Source organism: Agelaius tricolor, unplaced genomic scaffold (assembly GCF_023055355.1).
Source record: "Agelaius tricolor isolate 1412-34295 unplaced genomic scaffold, bAgeTri1.0.p SCAF_1, whole genome shotgun sequence".
NCBI classification, from domain to species: domain Eukaryota; kingdom Metazoa; phylum Chordata; class Aves; order Passeriformes; family Icteridae; genus Agelaius; species Agelaius tricolor.
Window position 1 is genome coordinate 101719117 of NW_027269261.1, and position 12498 is coordinate 101731614.

Here is a 12498-nt window from a genome sequence, read left to right on the forward strand (position 1 = left end):
ATATATGAGAGAAGAAAAAAAGAGAGGGTAAAGCAAAATCCATCAGAGACAGGTTTAAAAGTTTATTTTCTCAGAAATTGAGGTAGACTTGTGGGATTCCTGATTGTGACACACTGTGGCTATAAAAATTTCATGTGGTCTTAAACGGGAGACTGGAAAATAATTTTTAAGGACAATTTAATGATAGTTATTAAACAGACAAAACCCTACAGGCTCAGGAAACACTTGGATGAAAACAGGAGAGCACTGGTAAAATATTGTTTCTACTTCTCCTGAGGCAAACAGAGTCACCAGAGCCTGGACATGCTCATTCTGATCCACTACAGCTCCTCACTGGTGGTCTCCTTCCCTCACATATTTTCACCATGACAGATCGACAGAAGCATGTTCCAAAATTAAGGCAATTCTGTATTGGAATGTGCCTCCATGTGGAGATGAAAGCTGACAGTATCTAAGGAAAAGCAGCATGGAAGGATAATTCTTACTTCAACTCCAATCTGCGCCACTGAATGATCAGCTGTGTGACCAGATCCAGGTGCTTCCGCAGGGACAAGGCCCGGCTGGCGTTCTCCTCCCAGTCCTAGAAAAGAAAAATTCCCCTTCACACAGCCAGAAATGAGTCACTGCCTGGCAAAACTCATTGCATCATTCTGGATTACTGGGTTCTTGCTCTTTAAACTTTCAGCATGGAGCAAGTTCACTCCCCGAAATCCTGACAAACAGCTTCCATGTACTGTGTTTGTCACGTGGTACTAAATATAGATAAGGAAACATAAAGAGAAAAATGAACTTTACCATAGACTTCTTCTTACCTGTGCCTTTGCAAGAAGAATTTCCAAGCCATTCAGAAACTTTGAGAGAGGACTAGAAAGTGGAAAACTCCGGATTCTGTCCATCACAACTAACAGCTGCAGAACAAAACCAAAAACATTCAGTAGCTGCACTTCAACAGAAGCCATGAAATTCAGTTAATTTCTATGAGCATAACTGACCCTCACAAGAGATAAGAATTTTTTTCTTTTTTACACATTTTTAAACTGTTTTCTCAATTTAGTTTAAGATCACTAGGAATTCAGTAAGGCCAATGCACTTGGAGAAGGCAGCACAAATTACCTAAGGCTAAGAGCTCATCTGGAATCTGAGTTTCTACATCACCCCACGAAATGTAACCTTAAGACAACATAGATTCTGTAAGAGGGACTAAAAATAACTATTCTAAAGCATTATGAAAGAAAGAACTTCAGAAGAAAACTGAGTAGAAGCAGCAAGACCTCAGGGATCTTTGAGCTATGGCAGACTGAAGACTGCTTAAAACTCTTAAGTTCAGACTTGGCAGAATTCCACTTAACATTTCATGATTAAAACAGAACAGCTATAATACATACAGCAATACCTATACCTCTTATGAATAAACAGGTATGACTTCAAAACATCTGCATGAGTAATACAACATCTGTGCAAGCATATCAGTGTGTATGCACATGTCTATGCATATCTATACACATACACATAAACGTAATCCTAAAATGCTTCAAATATTTGTTTTTACCTGCACAAGTACAGGATGCTCTGGCCATTCCTGCAGTAGCCCATTTATTTCTTTAGCAAAATTGTCAAGTACAGGTTGGCACTGTCGGACTTGCTGAATATTGGGGTGCTGATAGAAGTCATAAGGGCCATCTTGCTGCAGCACAAGATCTGAAGTTACTTCCTCAAAAAAGGTATTGTGAAGAAGAGTGCTCAGCAGAAGTTGGCTTCCCAAAAGACTGTCATTCATTTCAGCACCTAGGAAGCAAGTAAGGAAGACACCACACATGCTGTTAGTTCTTTTCTCAGTTGAATAGATAAAGTTAGGGTTTTTTTCCCCCCTGTATCCCAAGCCTTAGCATGTTATCTTTTCCAAGGGTAAAAGACTATACCACTGGAACAATGAGATGGAGTATGGAACACAAGACATACTTAGAGTTTATATTCTCTATTTTATCAGATTTTTATATGAAAGTACAAGGAGTGTTATAAAGACAGGCTGTAATCCTGTCAGAAGGACAGATTGTCTGTATATAAATCTACATCAAGGAGATACCACTATAAAGTAAGGCTCAGTGGAAAAGTAATCCAACACACAAAAGTAATCCCACATACATTATGGCTCAGGGGCAAACACAAAAATAAGGCATGGTAGAAACAACAGCCCTTATTCACTTCATCTTAATTGCACACATGCCTAGATCAGAACTGAAAAACATAGCTGTGCTTTAACAAGTGATGATTCTGAGTTCTCACACATTGTTTAAAAAACTTACACATCAAGTTTTTGACAATTCAGGGTGGAATAAAAACCCCATGCTATCGTTTTTCTTTTTACTTTATATACATAAGCTAAATTTAAAACAATTCTTTAATGAACTTCATTGCAAAATTTACTTCTGAGAAATTTCTTCAAGTGCTTTATCTTCCACAGGACTATGCAGATCCTATGATCAAAATTTCACTCAGCAGTCAATACATTTTTAAACTGTGTTGGTCTTCTGTATTACCAAATGGAATTAAAAAAATGCATAGAAGAATAAAAAATCAAAGCATTCCACAAGACAATTCTGAACATGGGACAAATTCTCTGTGAAAAGGATTTTCTGTTTTGTGCATTTCCCCCATAACAGGTGTGTTTCATGACCTGTATTGTGATTATTTTGAAACAAATCTTTACAAATCTAAACTGGCATATCTGAAATACTGCTAGCAGTCTTACCAATTAAAGGATAGAATTGTGACACCAGGCATGCACCAGTCTGATAGCAGGAAATAAATGCACTGAAATAATGCTTGGCTTGATGAGAAGGCAGACTCTGTTGATACCACAGGGATCGAGCAAAGTTTAAGCACAACTGCTGATGAACCTTCATTACTGTTTGCATGGAGCTCTTGGACAAAAGGGCTCTGTCAACTTCCAGCTGGTCTTCCACTGGATCTCCAGTTTCCATTTTTTCTTCTAAGCTTGGCTGAGCTGTGATATCTTCAAAGTCCTGCAAATTACATGATAATCAATAGTAAATTTTATTGTCTCCTCTCTCTACCTCCTCTTTTGCTTTTTTTGGCATTGCAACGACATGCTAATGATTTGCAGCTGGTACCATATAGACAGACTGCCAGTCTGAAACTGAACACAGGTGTACAGAACATTTCAGGGTGTAACTACAGCAGGCAGGAGTGCAGTACAGTGAACCCTGGGCTGCTGCCAACTAAACCCCTTTGCAGAAAAAGAAGCAGCATCTGTGTCTGCTGATAAACCACCTCAACACTGCGTGGTTGCTTGAGGACCTGAACCATTCTGTCCCAGCTGCTTTATTTAATCAAGGAGATCAGCTTTCTCCACCTATAGTAGAACCTCAGATGACCTTACTTGCTAAACAAAAAATATTCCAGCTTTTTACAAGTAACTATATTATCGTTCAGTTATATAATTTGGGATTTTTCACCCAAACCACAGTACAGTTCAAGCCTGGAAATTAATCCCAAAAACATTTTTCAACCAGAAGGTGAAATAAACCACAAGCACATCACTGAATACCTATCAAAATCTGCCCCAATTTGGCTTTTGGTTGAAAGAAAAACTGCTTCATTCCTCATGTCATTTAAAGCATTTACTTTCAGGAGCAACTTCAGATGTAATTTATTACCTTTTCATGAAAAGGAAATCTCCTCCTGAATTCTTCTTCTTCCTCTTCTTCCTCGCTCCGTCCTTTCCCGTGGCTTTTACTCCTGTACCTGTACAGGCTGCGTTCCATGGCCTCCTGCTCCTGGGCACCGCGCTCCTGCTCATCCCATTCGTTTACAATTGCCTAAGGAAACACAGAACAAGATGCTTCTACACTTGTCAGTGTTTAACATCAGCTCTATTCCATCAATGGGGCAGCATCTATTTTGCTGGGCTCTTCCCTCCTCTGTGGTCTACAACAGTAGAAATCAAAGCCATCTAACATTTGTGAGTTACCCTCTTAACAAGCTAATGAGGAAAATGTAAAGACAATACACAACAGAGTACTTGACCAAGTTCTAATCTCCTTTCCTAAACATTTAATAAAGAAACTCTCCACAAAGTTAGCATTGGGGTGCATTTTTCTGTGTGTGTCCAACTTTGGGTTTTGCTGCTTGGAGTTTTTCTTACATAAATAAAATCTTTACTAATTATTACAGACTATTGTTTTATGCCTTGATAAATTCAAACAAGTTAATCCAGTATACTAGATTATCTTTTACAATTAATTGGGAAAAAATTAGAAGATTATAAAGAACATCCTACTAATAATTATCAAGATAAGGACCTCTAAAGATCATCTAATACAACCCCTCTGCCATGGGCAGGGACATCTTCCACTAGACCAGGTTGCTCAAAGCCTCATCCAATCACTCTCAAACACTTTCAGGGTTGCAGCATCCACAACTTCTATGGATAACCAGTTCCTGTGTCTCACCATACACATTTCTAAACAATTATTTTTATATTCTATCTAGATTTTCCTTATTTCAGTTTAAAACTCTTATGCTCTGTTCTACAAGCCTGGGTGAAAAGTCTCCTTCCCTCCTTTTTATAAGCTGAAAAGCCACAACAAGGTCTCCTCAGAGACATGTCTTCCCCCAGCTGTACAACCTCAACTCTGTCAGCCTTTCTTTCACAAGAGGGGTGTTCCAGCATCGTGATTATTCCTGTGGCCCTCCTCTAGAGCTGTTTTAGCAGATCCATGTCTTCCACAGGGAACAAGTTCAGAGCAAGGCTCCCAGTTATGGGCATCCAGAGCTTACCCGACACAGATGTCTGAAGAGCTGCAGAGATTTCGGGTCCATCTCTCCTCTGGACAGTACATGGCATTGAAGATGCAGCAAAGCATTCACCAGGAGCTGCTCTGGAGTTGGGGAAGGCTGCTCAGCTCCCTCAGATCCTCCCTCAGGATGCTTCAGAGAGAACTTTTTAAGTCCTTTAAGTAGCCCAACTGAATTCACTGAGCATAAAATTTCTGCCCGAGCAAAGTAAGTGGGAAAGGCCCGGCCAACAGAAGGAAATGCCAGCAAAGAAGCGAGGAGGTTGCTGAGATCAGCAGGGCACACAGAGCTCTGCAGCACTGCGCTCGCCTCAGAAGCCACTAATCGCATGCCGTGCTGCAGCTGCACGATGGCAGCCTGGAGGGGAGCGATGGCATCAGGGAACACAGCATACTCCTCTGCCAGGTGTTTTCGAAACTGATGGTGTGACTGTTGCCACGATGCCTCTTCATTTAACAGGTTCTGTGCAGCCTGCAGTGATTTAGGTCTCTCTCCACGGAGGAGCTGCAGGAGGCGGGCTAGAAGGTCCTGGACTGAGGAAACCCGTGCTATGCTGCTGATGTACTGGTGAGCCTCCTGGTACAAGCAATCATACAGAGGAGCTGGAGGCCTGAAGGCCTTCCTTCTAGAAAGACTGCTTATTTGCTCCTTCAGCCTTTGCATTCTTTCATGCAACAGCCTGTTAAGAAATAACATTGGCCGCTTTAGACATGGGAATACTTTTCATACGAACTTGTTTAAATGGATCTAACATAGCAGTTAGATACAGGAGAAGATTAATCAGAAAATACTCTGCTATTTTTGTGAAACAGCAAATAAGGAAAAAACAAGAGACAGCCTTTTAGCCCACAGACGTAGATTTCTTCTCTCCCTGCCACTTCAACAAACTTCAAGTACTTTTTTCTTACTACCTGACAGCTCTGTGAGCATTAAGAAAAAAAATAATATTACCACAAGCAATTGGTAAAACTCATCCATTCAGAACCTGCTTTCAATTATTATCATCTCTTTAAGCAGTAGTATGGAACTACCAGAGCCTCTATATGTATAATAATAAATCAAGAATTCCTACTGAAAGTGGAAAATAATGAATAACAGACAGTTTTTATCTTCATGTACACAGAACACACCTGAAGGCTACAGAAAAGAGAAAGCTCTTTGCTGAAAATTTTCTCCTCAAGTTCCTCTGATAAAAAAAAGCTACAAAAAGCCCCAAACAAAATAACAGTGACTACAGATTCTGATTATCAACAGTGTACTCTACTCTGTTTGGTAAGAAATTTAATTCATCCACTGCAACACAGGCAAAGGCTATTGCTAAAATACACTATGCAGATTTTCCCCCAGTAATATCAGCTGAAGAACTTTGCAAAATAGCACTGGCACATATAATGGCCTTGAGAAACTACAGTGATATATAATTCATCTCACTTCAGCTGATTGATAATATTGTCACATTTAAGGAAAGTACTGTAATTTAAATGTATGGCATTGTTTTTACTTCTGGGCATGGTTTCAACATCAATATATGATGGCCACTGCTTTAATTATTCTATTTTCAGCAGTACAAAGTGTACAGACAATTCCTTATTGCAAGTAAGGAGCACAGCTGCTTCTTCTCTACCACCTCAACATGTAAATTGATACTTTAAAACCAGCAACTCTAGTTTCTACAGAAAGAGAGAAAAATTGTAAAGCTTCAGAGCTTGAGCACTCAAAGATGACATGTCCACTCTAAAAGAGATGGGTTCAGTGCCTAGGTGTTACCTGATATGGGGATGAATATAGTTGCTGACTGTTTCATCTTCAATACTTTTTCCTGTATGCAGCTGACATGAAAAATCATGTGTTTTCCATTCACACTCCAGCTGGTATAACTAAAAAGGAAAGAATAAACCACTCACAGCAGTTCTTATTTTAGTAACCAAGGAGGTACATCAACTTCTTGAACATTAGAAGAAGTTCTAACGGTATAGTTTAAAAATCATGACCAAGCCAAACTCCTCTGCATTGATTTTACACATAACAAAGGTAAAAGCCAACTTGGCTTCATACTCACCTCTTCTTTTGAGTACTTGAGCTTGTATTCTCTTTTAACAGCTGGATCAAACCTGGTCTGTGGAATCCACATCTGGATCTGCACCAAGGCAATGCTCACCCAGAGGCTTCCTCGCCAAGCCGTCTCCGGTAACTCCTGAAGCCCTTCCCCATAGAACTGATGCAAGCAAGTGAGCAGAAGGAACAGGAATTCTTTAGGAAGTAATTCCTGATCAGTGATGCTTTCAAGTATCTTGAGAAGGTACTCATATGCAATAGGATCCTTGAGGTAAAGCTTCTCACAGCACTCCAAAAATTCTTCTTGAAGATCCACTGGAATCAGATCTACCAGGGCAGAGAGCAGTCTGCCTAGCATTATTCCTTGCAGTCTAGCATCTGTGTGTCTGAAGAAAAGGAATGAGAAAATATTTACACACAGTAAGCAACCTTCTGTAACATGCTTGATTTAAATAACAAATATATAGAAAAGAGGTCATACTTAAAATCTGCTATTGAAGAGACAGCCAGGTTGGTCCACAGCACTGTGCTGACTTTGTGAAGCTGCTGTGCTCTCTCCATCCATTCTCCCAGTGTTACATGGGATGATGACAAGACAGGAAGCCCACTCACATCCCACTGGCTTGTCTTGCTGCTACTAGTTAGAATTTCAAAGAAGCACTTTGAGAAAACAGCTCGGGTCAAAATGCCTGGGCCCTGAATCAAGAGATTAAGAGTGAGATCATTCAGATGCAACTTGCTCTGACTATGCTAGAACTTTACAATATTGCTTTAGAAAACTTGAATTAGTCAACAAGAGCATTCAGCCTAGAATTTGATTAGATCAGAAGAGACAAACCTTCATAGAATGGTTCACATGGGATTTAGAGAATTTGTTTTCCTCTGCTGCAGGCAGTGGCCTCCAGGTCAACCAGTAATCTGGGTCCGTGGTGAAAGTACTGCTCCAAAAGGATGCTAACACAGCATTAACTAGCTGAGATGACAGAAGAGACATTTCTTCAGGGGATATCTAAGGAGAAACAAAAACCTAGAGGTGAGAATAATGTACAGGGAGCAAAAGAAAATTAAGCACACACATGTACAAAGAAAGTATGATTCTGTTTTTCAGTAGGGATAGTCCAAGATACTCTCCAAGATCCTTTCAAATTCATGTAGCATTTGCTTGCATCTCCTCAATGAAGAGTAAACTTCCTGAGGTCAGCACTGTCTCCTGTCTGTGAAATATGCAGCATGTTTACAGAGCAAATTGTTAGAATACAGCCTGTAGTCCATGTCTGTGCAACCTTTTGTTACAACACACAAGGATGCAGAGGCATGAAACAGGTAAAGCCATCCAATACTCTGCTCTGAAGCATTAAAGGTGAACTTTGTGTTTTACTGTGCTTTGTGGGAACACAACCACTGTACAATAAATACTAAGCAGAGTTATTAAATGTTCTACAGAAAATGCATCAGTAGCTTTATCAGTCTGTTTGATTTGCAACAGAACTAAAAAATTTTAGAGGCATGGGAACAGAGGAAAGCATTTTTCAGCACAGAATTACTTTGAATACATAGATACAACCAGGCTGGCACCTGCCATCCAAACAATTGCCCATTAGGTCACAGATGGATGTATGGAACAATACTACCAAACAGACTATTTTATTTGAGATTTTATTGTATTTTATCTTTCAACATGGTGTCTTAATTGCATTTTCTCAAGGCTCACAGTTATTAACCTTTCTTGTTAAAAGAAGGAACAGCTTTTGTCAGGCAGACATAGAAAAACTGCATGTCAAAAATCTTAAGTGATATTCATATTTTGAAGAACCTTTGAAAACTTCAGGAAGATTAATTAAACTAAAGATCTGATTAAATTAAATTAAAATAAAATTTGTTCTTACTTCATTAAGGTGCAACAAGTGCCACAGTCCAGAGAGCTGGTGAGAAGCAGCTGGTGTCAGCTTCAGAGAAAAAGCTATGAACTGAGCTAGATCTGAACAGATGCTTAAGTCTTGACTGCAGTTCTTCCTGTAGCAGGTAAAAAAAATACAACCTAAGCAGTGCTTAAGCAGGGCACACGAAATAAATCACTTGGATGTTGGAATACCAACCATCACAGTTCCAACACTTGGATAGTAAAACCAATTAGGAATGGCAAGCAAAGTCACCAAAAGGTTAAAATGACTGCATTCCAAATGTTAGGGAAGAACAAGCACTCAAATAATACTCAAAACTCTTGAATTCTTCAAAGCTAACAAAATCTAAACACAAGAAAAGGGGGAAAAGTGTAATCTCCTGTAGCTAGAAGCTCCATGTTGAGCAAAACACACAAAACATTTGGGGAAAAACCATTTTCTAGCTTTATAGCTTTTGTGAAAAGTCAGAACTTTGCTGAATTCAAGAGTGAACCACTGACTCTAAGAGTCTCATTACACAAAAAAATTACTTTCACTGAACTCCATAAATGATTATCTTTTTTTTAAGGAATGGCAAACCAGACTAAAAATAAATACACTTGTCCCCTTAAAACAACACCAACACTTCTTAAATTAATAATGTTATTTAAAACTATAATTCTATGTGTGTATAGTTTACACAAAAGGAAGCATGCATGCTAGTCTACTTCCTTCATCTCCAGGTCTAATTCTGTTTTTCTGTGGTAGCCCCCAGCAATACAATGAAAACACCTTGTATTGATTCCTGATACACATACACAGGTGTATATGAATCACAAATACATATATACAGATTTACATGCAGATATAAAGCACCAAAGTTACAGCTTCTAGCTAGGGATTTGGAATATCATGAAAGGAATACAGGAGTTCTTTCTCCAAACTTCTTCTTACCTTCTTGCACAAGCCTTGGCCAAGTAATCTGCTGTTAGTTTGTACTGCCAGAGCACCCCTATGTATTCCATTGCAGGCCACAGCTGAACTTGACTGCAGAGCTGGCTTAGCAGGGCAGGGTCTAACTGGCTGGAAATGGTGTCTTCAGGAAGCCTTTCTTCTGAATAACTGTATGTGACTCCTTGTGCTCTCAGCTGTGAATGCACAGCTTTCAAAAATGTCTGTAGCTGACCTGTTTGACAGAATAAAAGAGGCACATAAATATATGTACTATGTTTCTTGTCAGTGAACATTTAACATCCTTTCCATGAGTGTACAAAAGAATGGAGATGTCAGAAATCATCCTGCTGGGCTCTTCACAAGTGTAACCTACCCAGACTAACATCTTCTAAATGATTGGCTCTTATTATCAGGCCATCAGCTTGCAGCAATGCTTTCTTCATCTTCACTCCTGTGGCAGCAATTTTCACACAGCACATTTTTTCCTGCCATCTAGTGTCTCCACAGGCCAATCTTAGCTCCAAGATGTTCAGTGGTTTGCTGAGAGCTTTTAACTGAGAAAAACATTCCATGCCCAGTTTATCCTAGAAACACGAGAAGGACAATTTGTTTCAGCACAATTGTTTCAGACAATTTGTTTCAACAACACCACAAACAAGATTTGTGACTGCAGACAAAACTAAGATTTCAAATTCACATGCAGACAATTAAAGTACAAGCATACATAACCAGCCTGCAACAACAGCCTAAAAATAATCTTTTAGTAGCCTGACTCAATACAGCAGGAAGACAGAAATTAAAACAGGTGGCTACAATTCCTCCTTGTCAAGTTAGGGTTTTTCCTCTTCATGAAGAAACTACATAGATCATGCAGACAAATAGTACCTCAACTGGGCAATTTACCTAAATCAAGGGCAATAAATATACAAAATAATTTAAAAATACCAGGAGCTACTGTCACTTACAAGAAATTACAGTTTGCACCTGCAATTTAAATCCATTTGGAGGCTTAGATATATTAGATACATTTGGATGCCTAAATACATTTGGATCTTTCCAAATCCTTAGTAAGCAATGAATGTTTTTCAGTCTCATAAAGTAACTATGTGCATTTTTTGATAGCTCAGTATCCTTGAGAGAGAAGGTCATAAAAACCTAGGTCTAAGCACTAGTGACCAACACAACTGCACATGACTACTTGTGTGCTCCTTTTAAACAGGGACTTGTACTCTTTAAAAAATTCACTGAAATATTTTTTAAAAAATTAATTACAACAGATTCTGAAATATATGAAGAGCAAACTCCAAAACTTTCAAATTTTAAAGGCCTTGTTTTGGGAAGTCATAAGGCAGCCCCATCCTGTGCTGTATAAAAGGAAGTGCATAGGCTGTTCTAAATACACCTATGTTCACTGAATAAGCAAGTGGCATACTGATATTCACAGGCCTCCAAAACACAGCAAGGAGTAATATTTTTATGCTTAAGTCCCCCTTTCTATGACATAAATATTTTCTTAACATAGCATAATTAATAGTAGAAATGCTATCTCTGGGTAACTGATATATTTCTCAAAAGATATGTATATTAACATGTGCTGAAATTTTTTTTAATCAATCTTAAAAATAGAAAAAATTGTGCTTTTCTGTCCTGAAAAGCAAGTGCTGTAAATATATTAAAGCCTATCTGGACATTGCTGGAAATACAAATCCTTTGCAAACATAATATCGATACCTTAAAAGGAAGGGGTCTTCCTAGAGACTTCTGTAGTATCTTCATATTGGCTGAATTACCAGCAGGATTGACCAAGCAGTTCTGAATCTGCTGTGAAATGGATTGAATTTCCCTGGAAATCCTTGTAGAGGAAAAAATAAAAAAAGGGAGGGACAGAGGGGAGGAAAAAAGCCCACAGTTAACAAAAGTTTGAGAAACAAGACAAAAGGATGTATAAGGATGTATAAGTATTCTTTTACTAAAGGGGTAAAATTCTAGATGATCATTTGAGCAAGCAGAAGCACAGTGGTAGGAAACACAGATTTTAAAAGTAAATGATGTTACTTGCATCACTAATGGAACAAAACTTGGGACACTAATCTAAACAATGCTTAGCAGCTATAATGCTACAGAAAAGAGTAATTTATACAGCTATTTAACAGAAACAAATCAAACACCACTAAACAAAGCCACTCACTTGGTCTGGTCTGACCCAATAAGCATCTGAGGAATTCTGTCAATGAGGTGTTTCATGACCCAGTGCCAGTGCAGAGCCAGGAGTGACAACCCTGGTGAATCCACGGTGACAGAGTCAGAGACGGCCCAGAGCCGGTCCCGCCACAGCGAGCAGCACAGAACCTAGAACCAGCCAAGGGGGTTACAGAGTTACCCCTGCCACAGGTTACACAACACTTCTTACTTCAAGCAGGAGAAAAAGCAAAACCACCATCACTTGTATTAACTTCAGAGTCCCACAACGTTTTGTATTTAGTGCTACACAACCAGGACTCAAGTACAGGCTCTCTAAAAATACCACACCAGCAAGGGGAACTACAGCAGCCAAAATCAACCAATCCCTCAACAAATCTACAATGTCAAGATTTCAGCAAAATGATATTCATGGTCTGAAAAGGGAAAGGGAGAAGTGAACCACCTCTGTGGCCTGCATGTCAGATGTCATTCTTATCACAGATAGAAATGGATACTCTGTTTATCATCAGTGGAGAGAAACAGGCACTCCTACAGCACACTTCATGCCATCCTAAGCAAGTATTAGAGGACACAAATACAGCAACTGAAA

The 12498-nt window shown here is 39.1% G+C and overlaps 1 protein-coding gene across 4 annotated transcripts in view; it reads right to left on the minus strand.

Moving 5' to 3' along the window:
* Window positions 1-12498, minus strand: part of MDN1 (midasin AAA ATPase 1) — a 94624-nt gene that overhangs the window by 27306 nt on the left and 54820 nt on the right. For all 4 annotated transcript variants that reach the window (XM_071445742.1, XM_071445732.1, XM_071445723.1 and 1 more), the window contains exons 54-68: window positions 11896-12056; window positions 11439-11559; window positions 10081-10291; window positions 9708-9939; window positions 8760-8886; window positions 7712-7882; window positions 7355-7569; window positions 6878-7259; window positions 6586-6695; window positions 4801-5497; window positions 3678-3839; window positions 2750-3023; window positions 1550-1785; window positions 813-908; window positions 486-580 (exon numbers count right to left, since the gene is read on the minus strand). In XM_071445742.1, coding sequence (XP_071301843.1) covers window positions 486-580; window positions 813-908; window positions 1550-1785; window positions 2750-3023; window positions 3678-3839; window positions 4801-5497; window positions 6586-6695; window positions 6878-7259; window positions 7355-7569; window positions 7712-7882; window positions 8760-8886; window positions 9708-9939; window positions 10081-10291; window positions 11439-11559; window positions 11896-12056 — 3290 coding nt within the window. The remainder of the gene's footprint in view (window positions 1-485; window positions 581-812; window positions 909-1549; window positions 1786-2749; window positions 3024-3677; window positions 3840-4800; window positions 5498-6585; window positions 6696-6877; window positions 7260-7354; window positions 7570-7711; window positions 7883-8759; window positions 8887-9707; window positions 9940-10080; window positions 10292-11438; window positions 11560-11895; window positions 12057-12498) is intronic.